The sequence below is a fragment of the Lichenostomus cassidix genome, chromosome 5 (assembly GCF_008360975.1).
Source record: "Lichenostomus cassidix isolate B80296 chromosome 5, HeHo_3.0, whole genome shotgun sequence".
Classification (NCBI taxonomy): Eukaryota; Metazoa; Chordata; class Aves; order Passeriformes; family Meliphagidae; genus Lichenostomus; species Lichenostomus cassidix.
In genome coordinates, this window is record NC_139486.1 from 47,715,307 (window position 1) to 47,740,130 (window position 24,824).

Below are 24,824 nucleotides of genomic sequence, written 5' to 3' on the forward strand. Positions count from 1 at the left end.
TCAGCTGAGATTATGAGGCAGGGTTAAGTATCTGTTTAATTACAGTCATTCATAAAATCCTATTATGTGGTTTAAAGTACTGCTCTGCTGATGCCAGGACTGTCCACAATTCCTACATCTACTTCAAGAGCATGTGGTTGAAACAACCCTTCTTAACAAGATATCCAACCTCAGGTTGACATCCTGCCCTTTCATAAAATGCTCCAGCAGTTACAGTGATCTCTGCAGTCCAGGTGGAATTTTTATTTCAAGCAGATAAAATGTAGCCTCCACTATTTCTCAGCCCTGGTCCCTGGTTATTTCAGAGCTGTACTTCATGGAAATAACCGATGGAAATACTTAATAGCCTGGAAAGAAACAGGTAAACGGCTGGGTAATATGTGCAGACAAAGCAGGTCACTGCCTTTCCAGGACTGTGCTGAGGAACTGGAGGAGGCCTGCTGATCAGAGCTCTGTTCCCAGGAGAGAAGCAGCAGTGAGACGTTGCCCAAGCTCCCTACCTCTCTGACTCAAATTCTGTCTGCTCCTCAAACAGCACAATGTGGCGCTTCAGTCTCTGCCTTCGCACTTCATTGGTCGGGTTCCAGAACATTTCTGTGTTCCCACTTTTCAACTCATTTATATGCACTTCCCCATCCTGAGAAGGAAAATAAAATGAAAAGTTTAATGACAAGCAGTAACACAAGGCAGAAAATAATCCTAGCAAATTGAAGCTGCTTCTGGATTATGATAAGGGATACCAGTTGGTTAGGAGGCTTCTTTCCTCTTCTATCCCATAAAATCTCACTGAACACTTCCTGAAAGTTTCTAAAATGCATGAGGCAAGGCATTCTTAGCAACAGTGGCTGAATTAATCAGAGTAGGAAAGGACCTGGTTCCTTCTGTTAGTCTTGTCCCCAGACCTGAGTGCCCACAGAAGCCCTAATATGGTCATCTTTCACCTCTGCTCCCCTCAGCTGCCACCCGGCACATATAAACAAAATCCCCTCCTCCTTTTCCAATATTTCTTCTATTTCTCAATGCTGAAATTTCACACAGACCCTACTGAAATACCATCTCCTAGAAAGAAGAGCTAAAGCTGAGATACTCTTTCACTTTTTTGGTTTTGTGGTTTTGGTGGGTTGTTGTTGTTTTAGTTTTTTTTGTTTCAGGTTTTTCTATTCTTGCTCCCAAATTTCATTCAGTACTTCAAAATGCCAGGGGTCTTCAATCCTTACTCCTTGCCAATTTAACTGGCAACCAACTACCAGCTGATCTGAGGCTGGCTAGACATTATTGCTGTGTCCCTGCTCAGCTAATCTGCTTCCCAGCCTTGCTCACAGAGCAGCAAAGCCACAGAGCTGGAGAGAGTGTTTATGGAGTGAAGAGCCTGACACTGTCTGTCAGTGGAATGAATGTGATAGTTCCAGCTGCTGAGCAGTGCATTGGTGCCATTCAGCTGCCTGGTCATGGTGTAAGTACCAGGTAAAGCTTATTTAGGTCATGGCTATTGGCTTTGCCTGTAGCTGCCTAATTTCTTTGTGTCCCATTGGCTGTATTTCTCCCCCTGCCCTGTTCACTGATTCATGTCTCAATGTCATCACATCTTCAGCTGTGAAATGCCTTCAACTCTGGGAGACTCTCATCCCTCCTCAAAGTCTCCTTCAGGACTTCCTCTGCCATGTCCCAGTATGCTAGTTCCAGGAATGATCCTAGGTCCCCAAGAGACACCCAGTGCAGATAGGACCAGGCAGGCAAGAATTATCAAGCATCACTACATCCATCTCTAAGAAGCATATATACAAGCACTCAGCTGCTGCTGTGATCCTAAGACTGAGAAGCGTTGGGATTTGCTTCCCTTCTTTACTCACGTTGGTTTTCAGATCCTGAGGCAGAATTTACCTTTCAGATGCAAGGATTTCTGTCAGGAAACTGGATGGTGTCAGAGAAAAGCCAGAAGTGCAGGCTGATACTCCCAGTGGGGAGGGAGGAGAACCAACACCGTCCCTACCACTGCACAGCACTTCCTCTGCTCTCAGCACACAACTGCAAGAGCAGCTTACAGAGCCACCCTTTCAAAGCCATTTAACTTCTTTTATACATCACTATAGTTCTGTGCACCACTAACAACCAGGACAAAAAACAAGGGAGGAGTGTATGAGCAGAAGGCTGGGAGCTGAGCAGCACACAGCCATGAAGCTCAGCAGAGCCCGTGGGTTACTTGCTCTCATGGGTGGTGTTGGCAGGACCCACTGCAGACAAGGTCCTCCACAACCAAACACAACTCACTACTGCCAGGGCTCATCCTGCAGGAAAGGGAGCTCAGAATGGAGCAATTCCCTCATATACACCCAGAAAGGGCAAAACTTCCAATTTCAAAAGCTAATTTCATTAGTTTTTTATGAAAAAAGGCATTACCTGGCAGGAGGAGTCCAGTAAAAAGGCTACACTGTGGTTAGGACCTCACTATAGAAAGGGCTTTCACCTGGCCTACTTTAAATACCTCCTTCAGGATGAGACAAATCTCATCTCAGAAGTGGTAATTTCTATAGACTGGAAAGGGAGTACAGGCCAGCTGTAATGATGATGTAGATGTCCCAGTGCTGAGAGAAATACCTAGGTGTCCAGCCCAAAGCCAGGGCTCACTGCTTTTGTGTCAGTTACCAGGAGTTCCAATCAAAATTAGACTACATCATTCACTATGCAACTTTATTCTTGCTGGATTTCGGCTTGAGGGTGACTTTGAGTGAATCACTAGTGTCTAATGAGTGCACAAAGGTGCCAGGTGCTCTGCTGACTGTTCTGAGCTGCCCATACAGATAAGACCCTCACTGAATCTCTGTCTCTGTCCTTCGTAGGAACTGTCTTCTACCATAAAGGCTTACTGTGAAAATAATGAATTAAAAACCCTTTAAGTCCTTTCCTGATCCTGATCTAACTGGGGAAGTACTGAACACACCAGACAAAAGGAAGCCTCACGATCTTTGCAATCACACCTAAAACACACTGTATCTCCTGCCATCAGTGTTTGTCCTAAGCCTCAGACCCTAAATACAGAACACTGGCTTTGATAGAAACCCTCCTTACCACTCCCAGCTTTGGCCCAGGCTCTGGGAGTGCACTTTAGTCTCACTGCAGAAGGATGGGACTACGGAAATGTAAATGACTTGCAGAGGAACCTTGAGAGGTGTGGCCCCGGCTCGCCTGCATGCCCTGGGGCTGGCGGGAAGAGGCACGACAGGCAGGGCCCTGCCAGAGTCCATTCCAAAGCAGGGAGCCTGCCAAGGGCTGCCAGTCCTCCCTCGAACCTTGCAGCCATGGGCACGGAGCCTGTCAGCAACTTGGATTATCAATTGTTACCCAGTATCCAGTGAGACTCGCTAGCACTTCTTCTCCACATTTAATCTTCCCCGAGATTTGATTAATGCTCGCACTGCCACCGAAGAAGGGCTGTCAGGGGAGAAGAGAATAGCAAATGTGATCAGTCTAGTGAGGAATGGAAGGGAACCAGTGATGCAGCAGGAAGGAAGGAAAGTGTATCCTCCTTGACTTTATTTCTGGGAAAAGGCAGAATGAATTCTAACGTGGATTCTGACTGTCTCATATTGTGCTCCCTTCGTTTAGCTTGTAATATCAAAATCACTGTAGCTGCAGGTAGTGAGATAAACCTTGAGGTGCATTAACACTCAGCAGTGCAAGGCCTCATCTTTATTTGAAATACATTTATTTATTGTCAGTTAGACATCAAGATAAGTGTATGTGGGCAACTCCTTCCCACTGTCCAGAATCACAGCCTTTGCAGCCTTGTCCAAAGAAAAGGTGCAGTACTAGTGGTGACTCTTTCTGTTTATGGGATAGCAACAGCAGTTGGCACTGCTGACGACTTCATGTGTGTCAAGTATCCAGTGTGAAGAAACTCTTGTCAGCAACAAGGAAAAAAAAAAAAAACCAACAACCCCGCCCCCCCCCGCCCCCAAAAAAAAGCCACCAACCAACCACAAACCAAAGAAAAAGGGTATTTCCAAAATCAAGGAAAAAAAACTCAGAATGGAAAACTCCACCCATCTCCTGGCTGCCAAACACAGGAAACACCAGTGAGACAGTAAGCAGCTCTTCTATTCACAGAACACATTTCTTCAGACATTTTAGCAGGCACTTTCCAATACCATTTATGCAGAGAAACTTGTGTGTGTGTGTTAAATAACAATATAAAGCTAAATTTCACACAACACCCACGGATTAAAAAAAAAAAAATCACATGAATCTCAAGCAACAATCTGTGCAATCCAGCAGAGAAGTGGTACATATCCAAATTAAAAACAAAGTTAGGAGGTTTACCTTGCGATTCTACTAAAAATAGACAGCTAGGAAATGCTCAAAGCGGAGCATGTAATTAAGTGACAGTACCTTTCTGACACATGCTTGGACAAAGCATACTGGCTTCAAGCCAGAAAAGAAGCACTTTAAGCTGTAAAGTGTTTGTGGGCTTGAGATGACACCCAAGTAAGGGAAATCTCCCTTTGGCTTTGCCTCAAAGTACTTTGTACACTCAGTGTATTTTACAATCAAAACTAATTCTCCCTGCCTTAACAGAACCCATGCTGTCAGTGGGCACACTTTCAGAACAAAATTTGGCCAGTAGGAGATGCAGGGAAACTGAGTCACGTAAAACTGAGGCTTCCTGAGGTCAATTCAAGTTTAACGAGGCAAAACTGACTGCAGGTTGATACCTTGTCTCCAGGCAGGCCCTGCCCTGGTGCTCATATGTATTGCTGGTATAGAAATGATCTCGCGTGTATGGTCAAACCCTGCCTGGGGCACAGGGGCAAGCCTGAGACCCACTCAAAATGGGGGCCACAATGTTTCTTACCTTTAGCTTGAATTCCAGTTCTGCCCTGTGGTTAGTTTTCTCACAGTCAATGGTAACTTTCCCTCCAAGCTCCATTGTCATGGTACCATATAAAAGTCCTGAAAGGATAAAAAGAGGCTTATCAAAGGCCCCAGAGGAAGCAACCTTCTTTCTCAAGTCAGTCTGGCTCTTCCTGACACACTGTGAAATTCATTATTTGGCTGAAAGTTTTGAAAAGACAGAACCAGAGGTTTCTAAGAAATGGCTGTTTACTATAAGCAGGAAGAATTCCCCCTGAGTCCATACTCCCCATTTATAGCACCAGCTAGGAAATAGCTTGACTCAGAGGTGCTGTTAGTGCACCTGTGGCAAGCTGAAAGTGGGACAGGAAAAATAAGGAAAGTTGTGCTCAGCAACCTCATTCATATTAGTGCTTCACCGGAATCTGGGAGACTAGAGGTCATGTAGGGGACTTCTTATGTTTACCATTTGCTGAAGAGGTCATTTGCAGAAAAACTGGTCAGAAGAAGATTTATGCACAGGAATAATTCACAGAGGGCATGATACTATGAGGTTACTGTTTTCAGTACCCTGGTACCCAGGCCCTCTTAAATATATTAACTTGGAAGTCCATGTGCCAAATTAAAAAAAAATATTCAAAACCTCAAACTGGATTCAACTGCTGTTTTTACCACTGTGGTTAAAATGGCACAGACAGAGCTTCCTGAGGAGCAATGGTTCCTGAGGAGCAGCAAATCAGCAGCCATGCCCCAGCCTTAGCACACACTAGGCCACAGAGCAAAGCCATACAGTAGCAGGCACCAGCTTCACTAAGGCAGCTCATCCTCTGAGAAATACAGTGATTAGAATAATAAAGAAATGAGAAGTCAGGAATTTCTTTTTTTCTCAAAAAGCCAGAAAATATATCAAGCAATTTCAATGTTAACATAAGAAAAACATTTTATCCTCAGAAGCTCAGAAATGTAGTCTTATTCTTTCCATCTTCACTATATCTGCAGTGCATATATGCAGTACTTTTCCGTTTCTGCATAGTGTGAGAACTAACTGATGTGCCTAATTCTCTCCTGGGCTCTGGACAGATAAACCAGAAAGACTTCAGGGAGGATTAGTGAAGGTCTCCCGCTGAGCACTATGACTCATGTGGAGCTCTCTGGAGTTACCAGTCCCTGTGGTGTCAGCTACTGCAGAGGGGAGAGCCAGTGCAAAGTTATTCCATTTTGTTACTATTCCTGTTTCCTTCCTGTTATTACTTTAAGAGTAATATCTTACCTTTACAGTGGGCATATGGCATAGTGATTATATAGTCTTCCCCTCTGTTTAGAAACATAAGCTTTGCTTTCCCATCCAACAGCGCAGAAAGTGAGTTGCCTAGAATTAAAAAAAACAAACATACACATTAAAAAATTCATGTTATTCTTGGTCCCTCCTCCTACTTTAGAAAAAGCATTTCCGTTTAAATGTTGGTCACTAATGAAAGAAGAGATAGGAAATGCTCATAATTCAGGACCCTGCAAATCATGCACAGCTGGAGGCAGGCAGTTCTAACAAACTCTGCTGCGTGGCTCTTACTTGCTCTGGCATTTAGCCCCTCTTGCAGAAAGAGCACTAGATTAAACAGGTCATTAGTGGGAGCTTCAAAGTTTCTTAGGTCCTCCTGTTCTCACAGCTTTTCTGATTGTGGAGGATCCCAAATAACATATGAAATTGCCAGAAGGACAGCAAAGACTATCTAAAAGTGTTTCAGCAAACACACTTATCAGAGGATAGTAATTAAGAAATGTTTGTCTAAACAAAAAACCCTATTTCAAATAGCAACACTGTTTCAGAGCCTGGAGTTGTGCTCTTTTCCACTGACATTGAAAGGCAGGAGGACATTTTGAAGCTCTGGGGCTCAACTCTTAGGAGCCTGGGAGACAGATAAAGGCTTACATTTATTCAGAAATTTTTGTGTTCGTTGGCTGGATGTCAGAGCTGTGAAGTGACTCATCGTGAGCACATACTGCGCGCACACTGACAACCCCATACATCCTCGTGAGCCTTTGCCTTCTGGAAAAAGGATTTTTAAAGCCCTCAATCTTTCTATCTGTTTTTTTTTTTCTTTTAACATCAGAGTGCTGTCACACTGAAATGGTGGAAATGGGGAAGACCCAGAAGAGCCACGACAAGGAATTAGGCTATCCCAGTGATAGGTTTGTCAATCATTTCTTTGTTCGTAACTCTCCACGCACTCAGGAATGACTGAAAAACAAACCAAAACCGATGCCACAGTGTTACCTGGGAGAGGCCCAGACTTAATGCCTTACCATAAAACTTGGACCTAGCTAGAATGCTGCCAGTAATGCAGAATCCATCCTTCCTATTGCTGACATGAAAGGCTGACACTGGCGGGTGATGGGACACCTAGGATAAAAACAGGCAGAGGTCATTTAGAGCAGCATGCCAAGCAGAATGGGGATGCACACTGAAGGGGGGAACACACTACATCACACCATTATATATAAGAGAATTTTACATCTAATAGTTATACATCTAAACTTTCTCCCCCTATATTTTCTTGAGCTTGTGCACATGAGATCACTTTTGGGCCAATAGGTAGAGTGTAAGATTTTCAACACAGTAAATTAACAGTGCAGAACTTTAGTGCAGCATTTGAATAACCTCCATGAAATGCATGCAGTGGCTGAAATAAAAATTTTAGAAAAGTTAAAATTATCTGATTAAATAGGGAAAAAATGTATGTGAAACAGGGAGCCCCTTTACTAGAGACCATACAGTTCTCACATCCCTTTATTAACACAGTAAATCTCAAACCACATTTTGTCAAGCCAGTTAACTTATGAGCTCTGTCCTTCATTTATTCACAAAGACATAGAGGTAAGCCTTCATTTTATTCCTATTAAAATCATAATAGAAAGTTTAGAAATAAAAGATGGAAGGATTTGGCTGTGTATTGTATGCCCCTTTTGACAGAGGCAACACAATCCACATTATATTAACAATAAGAAAACAGTAGGGCAGAATCCCATGGAAAAGGTCTTTATTGAAGAAGCTGATGTAATATATGGGAGACCTGCTTTTATAGTTGAGCGCCCACCAAACCTCACATAATTTCTGTAAATCTGAAAAGAAAGAAGATTAGCAGCCAGTTTACCCCATGTTCTGCTCTGACTACACAGAGCTCCAGGTTCCTCTCCTAGGGTGAGACGAGTAGCATGGAGGTGCAAGCAGGTTGGTGTTTGTAACACCTGAGCATCCAAACAAAGCAACTTACCTGTTCTGCTATGTAAAATGTGTGACTGTTCGTCTGAGGGTGAAACCAACAGCAGCGAAATGTCTCTCCCAGAATAGGGTTGTATGGCTTTTTTATTCCCTGAAAAACCAAGTAATCAAAACCTGCTACAAATGAAGATTTGCAATCCAGTGCTACAGATGGCCACAAAACAATGCAATGATTTTCTCCCTGATGTTTTAAACAAAGGCAATCACAAGAATAAAAACTGAAGAAGTAGTTACATATGCTCCTAATCTAATCTTATCTTTTCATCTGAGCCATGGATTAATCTGTTATTCTCACCAATTTGATATTTAATACTGCCCAATCAAAGCCTTACAAGATGATCAAACTTAATTATTGCTACTACTATAAAAAGCAGGTGCATACTGACGTGGAGACATGACACAGTGGTTCTAATTGGCATGAAAAGGGAAAGGAGACCTGCTTCCAGCAAAGAGAAAAAACTTGCATCCCAGGACATGTTACTTGTTGATGATCAGTTTTGCTTTCTAACAGTCCAGTGCAAAGATTCTGAGGTTGATTGCCAGTATTTTGCATTCACTGTCTACTCTGAAACCAAATGCAACTACAGTTTTAAAAGTAATGGTCAAAGCCTTCTGAGCAATAAAAGAAGTAAAGTCTCAAAGGAGAGGCAATAGAGAGATAGAAAACTGAAGATTTCAATGCCTATTACAACCCCAATTTCATGCCTCACTTTACCTTTGGCTTCTTATAGAAGCCGGACAGATACCACCTCAAAACTTGCTTCATTCGAGTGTAGGGATCATCTTCAAGAACAGCCCTGCAGAACAGAACATAAAATTATCTTTATACTGGTCACACATCCCATTAATTTCTTACCAGTATACTAACATCAATTTCAATTGTATTTCCCCACAGCTAAAGAGGAGTAACTTCTGTGCTGCTGCCAGTGAAAAAGGTGTCTCCCAGCAGAAAAATATTTTTTTTTTAGTAACATACGTCACACAACACAAACATAAACTGTTAAAAAGGGGCACCCCTTGCCCTGCATTTCTGCAAAAAGACTTACAAAATTTCTGGAGTGTATCAAGCTTGATTGAATATTTGAGTAGGTTAATGTGGGTTTGCCACTCACACCAGCATTGAGTCACAGCTAGTAGCACAGCGTGAGTCATAAAAACAAACCTATGTCATCAAAATCAAAGACTTCTATTTTTGTCTCCTTTTCTTTGTTTCCGTCTTTCATAAAAGATCTTTAAAGCTGATGTGCTACATGAACTCTATCAGTACTTTGAGCTCTTCAGGTTGGAAGTGACTTCAAAAGTCATCTCAGACAGCACCTCCAAACAATGCTCAAAGATGAAGCAGGTAGTAAGAAAACCAAAGCCATTCTTGGTACTTCCAACCATTTAATCAGATTTCAAAATCTGCTTGGGTAAGTTATTGCAAAATTAATTTAGAAGGATCATCCAAACCACAAATTTAACAAATTTTTAACATTTTAACAAAATCTCCAAACCTCTAGAGGTGTTCTTAGATCTCAGCACTTCTTAGAACTCAGCACTCATTTCCTTAACCTCAGATGTTACAAATACCACAAACAAGGCTTGAAAATACCATGATTTTGTAATCACTCAGAGAAAGGAGAATGAAATTGAGTAACCAGTGCTGCTATTAAAATATGGCACATAGTGGCTTTACAATCCACCAGGCATATCTCATTGAGAAGACAGGTCCTATCCGGAAATATAACATTTCCTATATTCTACTCTGCTACTCCCAGCAGGCCTCTCTCATCAATAGTTTTAAAAGATGTTTCTTATTTGTTTATCAACCATCACAATTATATTGCTTTGGGGAGCAGACTTGCTTGACAGTTTTGGTTGCTCTCTGTCCTATTTGCCTGTGTACACAACTACACCAGGAGGTGGCACAGCTCTCTTGTGCGAGACTCAAAAGCATCAGCTGAATTCCCATCAGTTCCAGCCAACAGTGGCAAACATGTTCATGTGCAAAGGTGGGTTTGTCTGGAGTTTAACTTTTCCTTCCTTGCCCCTCACTGGCAGCAGCCTATCTGTAAAAAGTCACTGCAGCTGGTTCCTGGCTTGATCTATGTTGAAGCCAGTGACCTTGGTATTATTTGGGAGCATTTTTGGCACACAAACAGATATTTTCACAAACACAAGAAGAGTGTGCAGGTCAGGCACACCCTGTGTGCTGCTTACTGGGAGAGCAGGTCAGCATGGTAGTAGTAGTCGGAGAGTTTGTTCAGGAAGGAGCGTGGCTCCAGGATGAAGGTGGGCAGCACCACCCGGGACAGGTCCATGCCAGGCCGCAGCTGCTTCAGCAGGATCCACATCAGGCTCTTGTTCTCCTCAGAGACAGTTTCTGTCTGAGATGACTCTCCTGTCTAGAAGGACAAAGGGAACTTCAGGGCAGAAAAGGAAAACCACTCCTTGTGGGTGGATTTCCCTGGCGGGTCCAAGCTTGCCCATGCATGCCAGGCCTTGGCACAGGGGTGGATGCTCACCTACACCATTCCAAAGAGACATGAGTGATGCCTCAGCAGAAGTGAGTTCCCAAAGCAATGAAGTGAGTGCTACAGGAAGCCCTGGGTGTCTGCCAAGGCTGGCACGAGGCAGGGAGCACGCCTCTGTTGTGCTCCTTCTTGAGCCACTGCCTCCACACACCTCAGGGCTGTGATGGGCCAACATTAGCCCAGGGGACTCTGCACTACAGGCCTTCAGGAGGTGTGGACATGCCCATGGCTGTCACAGCATCCCTGTACCCTGGTGGATGCACAGAAGAAGCTCCTCTCAGTTCCATTCTCAGCAAGTGAGCGACAGTAAGATTCACTGTTATATGTGCAGAAAAAATTGGGAAGTAAACAAGCAACCAGCAGAGAAGAGAAGCAGTCCTCCAAGTTCTAAACATGACTAGTTGGTGTGTCAGTATGGCCAAGGCCCCACTGCTAGGCAAGAGGCTTAAAAACGCCAGCACCTGCCAATGCTGCATCAGCCAGGGCTTACAATGCACATGGGTCTGTCAGAACTCTCATTATTTATGCACAGGTTCTCAAGTGTGCATGTATTGGCAATATAAATTAATGCCACGTTGAAATTGCTGGACAGTGTTACTCAGAATGAATCACTACACAAAGGATGGACAAAAACAGAAAGAGAAGAATGTGCAGGAAGATGTGAAGAGCCTCAAATCATTTCAAATAACCCTTTTTATATAACTTGTTAAATCTAAAAGCTCGGGAAAAAAGTTTTTTCTTACCAATCAACTTACTGAAGTGTCTATTTTGTATTCTAGACCAACTTTTGCAATCTCAAGGTCCTTCTGACACCTGTCTCTGCCTTCACATTCCAACTGCAAACAAGGCAAAACAGGAATGCACAAACACCTCCCAAGAGTGCAGAGATGCACCTACCCACGTGCACAGCTTTCAAATGAGCCCTCAAAGCCAAGCTGAAAATTTAACAGTGCCAGTTTGTGACCCTTGCCCTGCCACACCCAAACTGCACACACAGGCTGAGGGGCAGTTGCAGTTTAAGATGGTGACTAACGTTACTATTGCCATGTGTTTACTTTGATACATCTCCACCCAGGGGAGCTACATCATTGCACAAAACTTACTTTTCCCTTTGCTCTTTCACCAGTGAGTTCAGATGCAAGAACCAGTCCTACCGGTGTGATGACAGCCCCACCTCTTGAAGAAATCTTACAAAACACCTCATGGCCAAGGCTGCATGGCAGTTCTTTTTGGAAGCCCACAGGATGCTACCTATGCCTGAGCAGACACACTACAGAGAGCCTTATTTAATGCTACACAAAGTGTCACTCTACAACAGAAATGTATTCTTTCTCTCTTGGTTTGTAGTGTGCTTTTTTTCTCATTTTAATGTAAAACTGCAGAGATTTCTCTCTCTCACACCCACCCACATACACACATAGTGCAGCCTGTAACGTTTTTTCAAATACCAAAATATCAGCCTGCCCTACCAACGCTTCTAAGACAAATTTGTCATGTGGCAAAAGGTCATTTCAGAATAAGCAGCTGATAGAAATTAAGTTTGGTTTCATTTGGTGCTGCTTAGTTGCTCATCTATATTCAAAACCCCCTGTTTGAACCCAGTTACCATTTGCTGTGTGGCTGCAAGAGGATTTGAGGAGAAAAATGCACAAAAGACAAGTTGGGTGTAATTAGGATATATTTGACTATATTCTTTTCCTCAACATTAGTAGTACACTTTCAGGAAAACATTGAAAGAAGAGCATAAGAGGCTAGTGAAGGGGTTGATGCATGAGTCCTGTAAGGAGCAGCAGAGGGAACTGGGGTGGTTTACCTCGGAGCAAATGTGGTTGAGGAAAAACCTTAACAGCGTCTAGAACTACCTGAAAGGAGGTTGCAGAGAGATGAGTGGTGTCTTCTCCCAGGTAACAAGTGGTAGGAGAAGAGGAAGTGGCCTCAAGCTACACCACAGGAAGTTTAGATTGGATATTTGCAAAAATTTCTTCACTGAAAGGATTGTCAGGCATTGGAACTGGCCTGGAACAGATGGTGATAGAGTCACCATCCTTGGAGGTACTTAAAAGCCATATAGATATGGTGCTGAGGGACATGGTTTAGTGGTGGACTTGGCAGTACTGGGCTAATAGTTGGACTTGATCTAAAGGGCGTTTTCCAATCTAAATTGTTCTATGACTCTGTGACTCTAAGAAAGAAGCAGCTTTCCAGCAGTGCATTTCTGTGAAGCACCAACAAGACATCAGCTTCTTTGTTCAAAGCAATAGGCAAGGGAGTGCTCAGAGCAGAGCTCCTCTGCTGCCTGCTCAGACTGATTCTCACACAGCACACTTGGCTGCCCAGCTCTCTACTGCTGCCTGCCTCAGAGGTGTCACAGTGACATCCAGCTAACAAGGCTCTTATGTGGAATAGAAATGCATCCTCCTGCTGTTAAATGTCATGAGAAATGGCTTTCTGATAAGCAACTGTCATTTAGCAATCAAGTGGCTCAAATGCTCCATTCAGATGCACAGAAAGGATGTTCTATGCATAATAAAAAAGGGAAGTGCCATATTTTGTATCATGCAAGGACTGAGTATCCTAATTGTCCAGGACACATGCCCAGGATAATAACCCCACCTCCTGCTGGCTCCACAAATATGCCAATGCTGTGCAGATCCTTAATGCAATAACTGGTTAAAGCAATCGCTGATGCTGGAAACACACCCAAGCACAGTAGCAGAGCTGCTGTTCATAATGCAGAATTATTAAAGCATATGACAACACAATGTAATTTAGCAGAAAATTATGCTTTGCTTTAGCTGTAAAACACTGTAACTCATAAAGTTGGCTGTTACCTGCCATCCAGCTAAAAGGCTGAATGACAAATACTATGAACAGATACCTTTTAATAGGGAACAGGCAGCAATCAAGATTTTTTTTTTCTTACCTCACCAAATTCTTCATAGACCTGTTCAATATAAGTGGTCCCCTTCCCTCCTGGAGAGACCTCTCCCTGTATTTCTGACTGATCACTCTCACTTTCATTTGTCTTCCGGCTGTTCTCATGGGCTTCATTCTCCGACTCCTCTATGTTGTCTCTCTCTGACTTGTCCGAAAAAGCATCATTTTCCAAATGGTGGTTGTTCTCCAGGGTTGATTCATTCAACCTGCAACACACAGTTCATTACTTGCCTCAGTTTGATTTATAAAGGCACACTGCTTAAGGCTTTTTAAACACAGTAAAAACACTCCCAGGACTCAGAATAGGGTGTGCAGCACAGGACAGTCTCAGACATTGATTTTCTGAATAACAGAGGTTTTATCATAGAAAGAGTAAGATATTTTCCATCAAAATTTTCCCCTCCAAATGGCACTTCTTAAAATGTGCCACACAGCTCCATTTACCCACCCTTACATAGCCCTGCTGCTGGCTCCAGATGACCAGAGGGATGCAGAGCAAGTGCACACTAACAACTCTACACTGCTGATTAGAGAACTTAGAGAGCTGAAATATCCATCAAGAGAGATTCTTCCCTTTACAGAAGCCAATCCATGGATAGCAGCACATATGAAAAATATGACATTATAGGATACATTTTCTTTTCAGTGCTTTGCTATTTTATTTCAACACAGGGTGGTCCTAAGTCAGCCCTACACTAGAAAAGACAAATTTAAAAATCAATAGAAGCAAGTATTTTCACACACACATACCCCTCACTCTTCCACCAGACTAATCTGGGGAATGTGCTTCCCCCAGATGATGCTGTGTGGAAAAACTGAGTTGAAAGCATGGACTGCACAATTACATGTGAGAGAAATACCCAAATTATAACAGCATCTAAGGGAAAGCATGGAAGATGTAACAAGTTTCATGCTCAGTGATCCAGACTTTAGAGAATGCCAAAAATTCTCTCTCAAGTAACCTATATCATCTCCAGCTGAAAAAGCAGTTGTAGTTCATATGACAGATGGCAAACATGATTACACAGGCCAGAGGTCAAGTGCTGAAAAGTATTCACTAAATGCACTTTTTTCAAGTGATATTTATCATGGGCAAGAGTTTTCCTTATTCATACATGTCTTTGCACACATATTACCTCTTCCATGGCCTGGCCTAACTCTCACTTGCTGAGCTTCTCAGCTTGTCCTTCCTCTGAAAATTTCTTAATTGAGTCCTCATGAAAAATTGTTCTTGGATAGAGCAATAAAAAGAGATTTCCAGCTATACAAGGGGTTTCAGAGGATTTAAACAAGCCTTGGATCTTGAAGAGTTTTGTTACTTCCTGTAGTCTATCTCCCTCTCCAAGATTTCTCAGTTCATGGGAATGTTCTGTCAAGCATCAAGGCTCTCTATGATGGGCATTTTCTCAGGCCATTCTGGCCATGTTCCAATTTTTATTATAGATGAATGCTCAAAGTTCTCACCCTTGTTCTTCCTCCCCTTCTTGTTATTTTCTGTTTTTAAAAGATAATTAGGCATTGCTAGGTAGAGCCAGATTACATTAAAAAAACCCCAACAGAACAATCAGAACACAGAACTGGCATCAGCTTTTCTGAAGATCTCAACTTCCAACTATGCACTGAAATAAGCTCATGATTTTTAGCCTGCCAAGCAAGTCACATTGTGACAGTCACAGCTCAGTTTCTGGCAGAGCCCAATTTCTAGAGTTCTTTTGAAAGTGTCATCCACAGCTTTCTGTGCCTTTAGAAAATCTTTGTTTTAATTCCATTTGTAAATATATGTATGTCTGCATGTGGGATATGTACATACAGTGTTTATATATATGAACCACAAGGTTTTTTAATTTACAGTTTTACTGTATAATAAAACTAAGATCATAAATCAGAGTCACTGACCAGCACTAATAATTTGCTATCAGACATTATGTGTCTTCATTGTTCTCATTTCAGGATGTAACTTCTCTTTTTTAGCCAGCAAGTAGCAAGTGTTGTCACTGATAACCAAATACACTTCGGAGGCACAGATTACACATACACGAGTTTAAAATAATAAAGGAGGAAAAAGATGAGGAGAAAGCTGTCTAGAGAGATTATCCCACGATTCTTCAACACAGTTGCTTCCTGGATGGTAGGTCCAGGAAATTATTAGCTGTTGATCACTTCAATACCTAATTTATTTCTTAATTTTGCAATGATCAGCTAAATATGTGAGTGTTGTCTGTGGTTGCTTTGCTCGCTTTACCTAGTGAAAGTCACCTCCATGGGGTAAAAATGGTCGAAAGAACAGTTCATTATAAGGCTTTTGGTTCATGGCTGAGAAGTAGTACTTTTTTCTGTTTCCCATCTGTAAGAAAAGCAAGTGTTTTGCAGTGTCACCTACCTCACATTAGGGAGATATTTGAAGTTTCATGGAGTAAATTACTCTTTTCTTAGTTTTCTCTGCCCCCTCAGTATTTTTAAAGGATTTTAGGTTTAGTCCAAGAGGAAAAGCACATTCATATGAAATTCCACTCAGCTCTGCACTGATTATATACCACCACAAACAAGGCAAGACTTAATACATCCAGAGCCAAGGAATCACTCTGGGGAACCAAAGAGAAAATAGATGCTTCTCATTCTGAGGAACAAACATGAGACATTGAAGTGCAACCAGGCTCTTCCTCCAAAGAGAATCACCACTGAATATGCATGATATGCTAAAAACAAAAGCCATGCCATGAGCTTGAAATAAAATCAATGTAAAGACTTCCCAGGGGCTTCCAATGAGATTCGGACCAGACTTTAAAAGCTTGGGAGGGAAAGACTATGCCAAAAGTCAACACTGGATTTCCACCATGAACATGGGTAAGCTGGCACTTTTCATGACTAATTTACTGTTTCAGCAAATTAGAGTTCTCTTATAGTAGTGCTTTATTCCCTAAGTGGCATTCCTGGAAATGTCAGTGACCAGGACTTCTTTGGGTTTGATACCACTCTTCTACACAAAGTAAAGAAAAAACTCTCTTTGTTCTTGTCAAACAAGTAATCAGCCAGATTCCTGGGGCTGCTGGAAATAAGATATGCAAGCCACAAAAAATACAACTTCATATTAAAAAGAGGAGTGCCTGATGCCCTAAAAATCACTGATTTAGACAGTACTTTAGCCTTTGATTCATTCACACAGCTCTCCCTCTCATTTTCATATGCTACTAAAGACATGGATTTTTAAATCACTGTATAATCTTGATTTGTTTCCCAGCAGGAAAGGAGCAAAGCAGGCAGCAGACAAATGCAACTTTGGCTCAACAGAAAATATGCTTTTGCCAACTCCCAAGGGGGTTCTGTTCTCCCTATAATATCCATCATCTTCCCTTTCTTTTTCTGTTCTTGACAGAGTAGTTTGGCTAATTTGAAGATAGAGTTAAATGTAATTAACTGGCCCCTAACAACAGCATGCCAATTTAATTGGTAAGATTCCCTGTAGGGAAAGCATTTAATTAGAATGATTGAATTCCTGTGAGGAAGCCACTGTCACTGGCAAATGAAAAACCCTTTGCTCAGCACTTGCACAGTTTGGGTTTTGCATTCTCCCTTATTTAAATGTTCTTCATTCCTCCAGGGATGACAGCAAGTCATCCTCCTGTCCTGCAACCCTCAAACTTCAGTGGGCTTTAAGCACTGGGGAGTTTGGGTGCACGTTCAGAACAGTGGTAGGACTCAGAAAGTAGAGCGAACTATACAGATGACCAGATGCTGAATGCCCAGCTTGAACCAAACTCAGCTAAAATTGAGCCTGCAAGATCTAATTGCAATTGTGGGTACTCTGTCCCGCTGAAAACTCTGCCATGTGTGCTACTACTGCTGAGCACACATATATTTCAAGGGGGCTTTTAATGCTGCACAACTAGGAGGTGAAATAGAGGCATCACTTAAACATCATTCATGCATCATATTCTGATGTTTTAACTTCTGCATCTCCTTACAATACAGTTTTATTGTATATATAAATATCTCCTTAAAATACAGTTTTAACTTTATCTTCTGCATCTCCTTACAGTAGCCGTGGGTTTGCCTGAACGTTCTCAGTGCCACAGGCTTCATTTTAATATTATAATATTTTAATATTATATTATATTTCTGTACACACATCCATTAGCTGAAAAACAAGTCCACTGCATTCTTGAATTCATTATCACAGTGAGCACAGAGACTCCCAGGCATAAGGAAAGTATTATGAGAGAAGCCCATGAGCAACAGAAACATTTACACAATTACTAGGGTGGTAAGATATGATGTGGTAAGATATTAGATTTCCTTCTCCCACTGCTCTTCAATAGAGGTCTTCCTCAAACTCTAGATAAAAATGCAAACAGGACTGGAGAACATGTGCTAAGAATATCAGAACTTTTCAGGGCAAAGGGCAGACTGAAATGCTGTCACCCTTGGGGCCAGAAATACCTTCACACTCTGAGGAGGACTCCAACCCCTGCTGCTGTTATATTAGAGCCCAAGAAAACCTCTTAAAGGTGTAATCCTGGTCTGCAAGGCATCATCTTTGCAGACTGCAAGAACTGCTACCCTAAAACCTGTATAACTGATGGTGCATTGCTGTGAGCTCTAAAAGTCAAATTCCAATCTGCAGAACTAGAAATAGACACTACCTCTCCCAATTCTCACTCCAAAGGCCAAATGTCTATACCAGGAGGACTTTTGAAGTTGCTTATTCAGCTATAAGCAACAGAAAGGCCTGGGGCTTTTTTAATGTGTACAGAGCTTTGATGTTGCAAAATGCTGCAGTAACACCAGGAATATGGATAGAAAGGAGGCTGTGGGGACTTTTTTTCCTTACGTAAAAATTTATCTGATTCATCAAGGAAGAAATTGGACACCACTCAACACCCCTGTAGAGAGAGAAAGTAATTATAAAAATAAGGATGCAATGTGTGCTCTGTGCTGACTAAGACACAGTATTACTAGGAAAGAGTAGAGATTATTAAAAAACAGATCAGACTCAGACCCATATGTGCTAGCAATACACAGACATTGTTAGTGACTGTGTCTGTGTAACTACAGCAGCTAGATTCTGCAGTCTTTACTCAGGCAAGCCATTTTTCATGCTGGCATCTCCAGCATCTCCAGACACCATTTTGGCCCAAGCAGGGGACAGAAGAAAGTTGTTTATGTATAAACAAACACAGCTGAGATTTCCCCCAGCCTGTGTGTTCAAGCATTAGGTGGCAACACCAAGCCCATATATTAGTGAGGGATGCAGCAGCAAAACCCACAGGCTGGTTTTTAAACTGGTTTCCTCAGTTGACTCTGCCTAGATCATGCTAAAGATTGAGCCACCTGACACCTCTCTGTGCATTAACAGCCCCATCTTACTGGAAGAACTCCTGGTCTGACATAGCACTGGTGTGCAAGAGGTGGTTGAGCCCTGCATGTGCAGAATCACTGGAGCAGTTCAGGTCTCCATCCTTTCCCTGCTTGGAGGCACTGAGCCGGAAGAGGCTGGAGCAGCGCAGGGCGAGTTCCAAAGCATCCAGCCAGCATCGGCCTGTGAAAACAAAAGGAATTATTTAAGCATAGCAGAGTAAATAACGCAATTCATGCATTGCTTCTCAAGAGCTTCTTGCCTGGGAGTAAAGCTCATTATCATTATAATTCAGGAAGTCACTGTGTAGAATGTATTTTTCATATATATAATCTGTAGGTAATCTTGCCAGAAATAGTGGGTTTTAGTGGTTGCATGAGTAATTCATCCACATGGGTGATACAGTGGGAGGCTCACCTCAACTTCCTGTTCCCTAGTAACATCTCCTTCTGATCTCCCACAACTTGTTCACATCCTATTGCCCTGTTCTGATTTAGTCCATGATGCAGGGAATGTGTATGGGCACAGTGCTTCCAAACCACCCAGCATCTTGTGTCTGCAAGTAATACACTCCCAAAACCACTTTTTCACCACTTAGCATCCCCACTGCACACACTTCCCACTGGCAGGGAGATACCAGGGCACTGGGCTGCACGGGAGAGGTCCCTGCCTACTCTGGGATCACAGCCTGCTCAGGGTTCCCACGCTGGGTGTAGTGCTGCAGTAACAATCATTCCAGTCAAGATCCAGGATGGCCAATATGTGACAGAGTGATTGAGATTAGATGTCAGGCTGTTCATTTTCCCTCTTTCTCTGCATTTTAATTTTTTTTTTCCATTCCTTCTCTCTGCCTGGTCCATCAGATAATCTGGGGGGGAATATAATTTTTCTTATCTCGCCTCAAAAATCTTCACATGAAGGGTCTGTTTTTCAGAAACTATAAGCATGAGTCAGAGACAAGACAAACTGCACTTCCTATGCACAGCCACACTGTATTTCCTTATGGCCTGCACAGGTCCCACAGACAGACAGCAAATGAAAAGCACAGGAACCCAAACTGACCCTCAGCTCCTTTTGCAGTGATCCCTACAAGGCTACAAAGCTGCGTGTTCAAACCTAACCACCACAGTGCTGGACTAGCTGTATTCCTGGAAGCACTTGAAAATAGCCTGCTTGTGTAGTGCAGTCATTAATGAAGCCAGGGCATCTGCAAATTGGCTGAACATTCGAGAATCTAAGTATCAAGGGAGTTATCCTCTAATTTCAAGCTTGTAAAACAGAGCTCTTCATTACACTCCTCAGAATACATTTGGCAATAATTAGAAACGTGCTTGAGAGGCAGTGAAGGAAACAAAAGGATTTTGGTCTAGCAATGGCACATGCAACAAACAGGCTTTCCCTGGACTACATTCATTCCTGGTCCCATTTGGGAAAATTTTCCATTAGATTCTTTTCTATCACACAGCATCAAGCACATGCATAAATCTCACTGGGATCTTGCCGCTCTCTTGAACAGAATTCTCATCAATTTCAATATGACCAATATTTGGCTCTAAAAAATCAGCAAGAGTTTAAAAAAGAAATCTAGAACATGTATATAAAGAAAGGTTTATAAATTTGAGTGGCTTTCAGTGCTTGCTTTGATACAAAGCTGCAACCAGTACAATCAAAACACCTCAAATCTTTGAAGAATTGCACTTGAACATTTAGTCACAAACACTGCAGAGCCCCAGTCATTTATTCTAATTTCATCCCATAAATTCCTTCAGCATCAGCTTATGATTTAATAATAACATCACAAATAATGGTTAATAAAAGATTAGAAAGGTTGAATGCTGTTGGAATTGATTTCACACTATTTTGTGTTTAACAAATATTCTTGCATTAAGGCTTTACATGCAGAGATTTATTCCCTTCTCGCTATGTGGAGGATTTGCATGGATAACCCATTAGAGTTAATGGCTGCACTGAGCACAAATCTACCTCCTCCTACATATCCCCTCTCCCCCAAACCCACCACTATGCAAATCTGTTTCAGGCTGTGCCACACAAGGGAGCACACTCCTGCTCAGGCTCCCCACCGAGACTCTCCTCTGCCTTTACCTTTGCTTTTCTCTCATAGTTCTGCTGTGAGAACTGCATAATTTGACATTTGGAAATGCTGCATGTGTCAAGATACTTTTATATTCAATTGGCTGTTGAAATCAGGTGCTTTGACAGGTAGTTTGATTTGTATCAGCATGAGCCCTTTGAGGCAATACCGAGGTCATCTCCTCAGTGCTCTGCAGCTCTCACATACACACATTATCCTACAATGATTAACATAAGGGTGGTTAACCAAGTCTCCCTCAGAAATCCCCCTTACTGTGCCCCTGCAGCCCAGCCCTCCCTGGGGATGTAGGCAGAGCAGCCCATGCTGGCCATGACCCATGGGCAGCTCTTTCACCTCCACCCACTGCCACAGGCATTCACCAGTACTGACACTACCTTACAGACTTGGTCAAAACTTTGGGGTTCATCACATCAACAGAGGAAATTTCTACACAATATATCTAGGGTTTCCATCTCTTTAGATAACTCTTTCTTACGAGCTGTTATGAGGTACTTGAATCTTTTCTGAAGCCTTATTCAAAGAGCTTAAATTAAAAAAATACCAAAATATTAAATATTCATTTTAATAGTCCCAGGCAGATAAACAAAGCTTTAGAGGAACTTGCTGTGTATCAGCAGTCAGCATTCTTTGTGCCCTGCAGCAAAGAGAAATGGCATCAGTGCACACCCTTGTTTTCATTCCTAACAGAAACTGAACTGAAGGGATGCAGAGCATCCCCAATCCCAGAAATGGGTCTTCAGCCATCGGGTGGTGCTGTGCATCCAAACAAATACATGTCACTAACCCACATGTAAAATACGGGCTTAACACTGCAAATAAAAAGATTACATTCCCTGCAAGTCAATGGTGTGTTAATTGCAGCATAACACCATAAAATTATACTCTCTCAATTACAGGGATTGCACACAAGATAAATCTGTTTCCTTGCTAAAGGCCTATATGAAATGTTTTTACTTTTGAGTGACCTTTCTACTGAGCTGCATTCTTCTTGATTGTGAAGATGATACAAAACCGCTAGCATTTGGATTACTTAATTGCTTACCTGACAAGTCTACTCACTCCCTCAGGAACTGCAAAAGGGGAGAAACGAATGTGGTCACATAATGAAAGGCTGTCACCTACAGTCACAGTACTGCATGAAGGCTTCATGGCCACCTCAATTCTCACATGCTCTAATTTTGAGTGGGTGACTGAAGTAGGGTTTTTTTTGTGTACATGGTAATTAGATCAGAAAAGAATGTAAAATGTGGGTTCCTTTAGAGAGGAATGGCAGCCCAAAAGGGTGCACATATATGAAGCAAAAAAAAAGTTACAGTAATATTCTTTTAGAAGGTTTGAGGTGTTTAAAGCTGCAATGTAAAAACTGCAATCAATTATCAGTTATAATTTTTCACAGACTGTGGCTTAAACCAAGTATACATTTAAATTCTGAAGAAAAACCCAGATGTATATTGTCAGCCTATAGCAGAATTTCCCCATAGGCTTTTAAGCTCTTCTCAAATCAAATTATATAGAAACAGAGAATTGTTTAAGTTGGAAAAGACCTCTAAGATCATCCAGTCCAACTGTTTACCCAGCACTGCCAAGTCTACCATTAAACCATGTCCCAAAGTGCCACATCTGCATGGCTTTTAAATATCTGCAGGGATGGTGACTCAGCCACTTCCCTGGGCAGCCTGTTCCAGTGCTCATCCACTAAGCAGATCACCTTGTCATAGAAGGAGATCACTTTAGTCAAGCAGGACCTGCCTTTCCCAAACCCATGCTGGCTGGCCTGATCCCTTGGTTGTCCTGTACATGCTGTGAAATGGCACTCTGGATTATCCACTGTGTTAATTTCTTCAGCAGAGTGAATGCTTGGGGGCAATTTCTGCAGAGATCATGTTGTTTCCAAAACACCCACATTACCTCCTTCTGCTTGGGAGCTGTGAACTAACAGAAATGTTATTTCTGAGCTTGATGCTTTCTTCATTGTACTTAGAGTATTTTATTAGTAACTTACAAAGGATGGCCCTAGAGTAAGCTGTGGCTCCTACCTGGGCTGGGGAGAGAGGAATTAAAGAGGGAGAGAGTAAAACAGTCCATCTACACATAACACTCCTGTGTATCTCACAAGCTACATAGAAGGTTTACAAAGCTCAGCAACAGAAACCAGAATCGTCAAGATTGGAAGAGACCTTTAAAATCATTAAGTCTAACTACAACCCAGCACTGCCACCATAAAACCACTAAACCACAGCACCCAGTGTCAGGTCCCTCAAACACCTTCAGGAATGGTGACTACACCACGTGGCTGGGCACCCCATTCCAATGCCTGACCACCCCAACAGTGAAAAAAACCTTTTCCAATATCTAATCTAAATCTCCCTTGTCTCATCTTAAGGCCATTTCCTCTGGTCCTCTCACTGGAGACACAGCAGAAGAGACCAGTCCCCATCTCACTACACCCTTTTTCGAGGTAGTTGTAGAGAGTGATGAGGTTTCCCCTGAGCATCCTCTTCTCCAGACTGAACAAACCCAGCTGCCTCAGCCCTTCCTCATTAGACATATTTTCTGGACCTTTCACAAGCCTTGTTGTCCTTCTCTGGACACATTCCAGCCCCTCACTGTCCTTCTTGCAGTGAGGGGCCCCAAACTGGACACAAGACTCGAGGTGTGGCCTCACCAGTGCCCAGTTCAGGGGGACAATCACTGCCCGGGTCCTGCTGGCCACATTATCACTGGTACAGGCCAGGATGCCATTTGCCTTCTTCATTTGCCATTGGCAGCCAGGACAAGGAGGACATTTCATATCACCCATCTCTCAGCACCTGAACTGATTAGGTGGGTGGGTTTCCCAGCCACCTTTGGCTCAAAGGGAACAAAGGGGAAAGAGTGAGACTTTGACAAGGCTGTTTCTGCAGCACCAAAAATGGATCTCCTAGCAGATGCTTCTGCTCCTGCTTTCTTTTGTAGTAGCCTCTCTCCTTGAAACCAATAATTGGTTTCAATATCCACTCCCTACCTCACTTTAGCAAATGATGATCAAAGCATTTGGCATGTGACAGATGTCCCAGGAGAATGAGATGTCAGAGGGACGCAACTGCATATCCTTCATCAGTGCTCAACTGAAACATACACTCCTCCAAATTCCAGAGGAGTCTCCTCTGAGCAGGCCTGTAACCCTTTTTCTCTGTTCTATGAGTCTGTAGTAAAATGGCAACAGTCATCAGTGACAATTTGAAAAAGGAAACTTAGAAAAATCTGTTCAACACAGCTTGGTTCTAAAGTTCCTTCCCTCTCAAAAGGGATGGGAAAACAAAAGCTAAAAAGGGATGTGTGTTGCAGTGACTTTGCAAAACCAAAGCTGAACATGCATCCCACATGTGCTTTGAAACCTTCCATGTGCTTTCTGCAGGCCTTTTGGCTGGAAAAGCACCTCGTGGTCCTTTGAGATGCCTCCTGCAATACAGCTGTGCAAATGGGAACCACTACGGCTCCTTGCAGGACACTTCCTGGGTTGGCAGGGCCCTGCTGGCACCATGAAGAAACCTGGAGGCTGCAAGGCTGAACAGCAGCAGGCATGTGCTTCCACCTACTCTTTGTTTTCCCAGACAAAAGAATTACTTTTTCTTCATCCTCTCAGAAAAAAAAAAAAAAGAATAAACAAAACAACAGAAGGTGCTTATGCTGCTAACCTAGGTTCAGTTCAAAGAAAAACTTGACTTTGTCCTACTCTTTGAAGAGATCTAAAATTACCAAAATATCTCACAGGACAAAACCAGGCAGCACTGAAAA

The 24,824-nt window shown here is 42.5% G+C and overlaps 1 protein-coding gene across 5 annotated transcripts in view; it reads right to left on the minus strand.

The window, feature by feature from the left end:
- OSBPL5 (oxysterol binding protein like 5) overlaps positions 1–24,824 on the minus strand; it is a 174,271-nt gene that overhangs the window by 8,273 nt on the left and 141,174 nt on the right. For all 5 annotated transcript variants that reach the window (XM_085062913.1, XM_085062909.1, XM_085062912.1 and 2 more), the window contains 10 exons: positions 18,946–19,117; positions 13,568–13,787; positions 10,331–10,515; positions 8,844–8,925; positions 8,121–8,219; positions 7,153–7,249; positions 6,119–6,217; positions 4,850–4,947; positions 3,340–3,429; positions 501–637 (listed from right to left, as the gene is read on the minus strand). In XM_085062913.1, the coding sequence (XP_084919039.1) occupies positions 501–637; positions 3,340–3,429; positions 4,850–4,947; positions 6,119–6,217; positions 7,153–7,249; positions 8,121–8,219; positions 8,844–8,925; positions 10,331–10,515; positions 13,568–13,787; positions 18,946–19,117 (1,279 nt within the window). The remainder of the gene's footprint in view (positions 1–500; positions 638–3,339; positions 3,430–4,849; positions 4,948–6,118; positions 6,218–7,152; positions 7,250–8,120; positions 8,220–8,843; positions 8,926–10,330; positions 10,516–13,567; positions 13,788–18,945; positions 19,118–24,824) is intronic.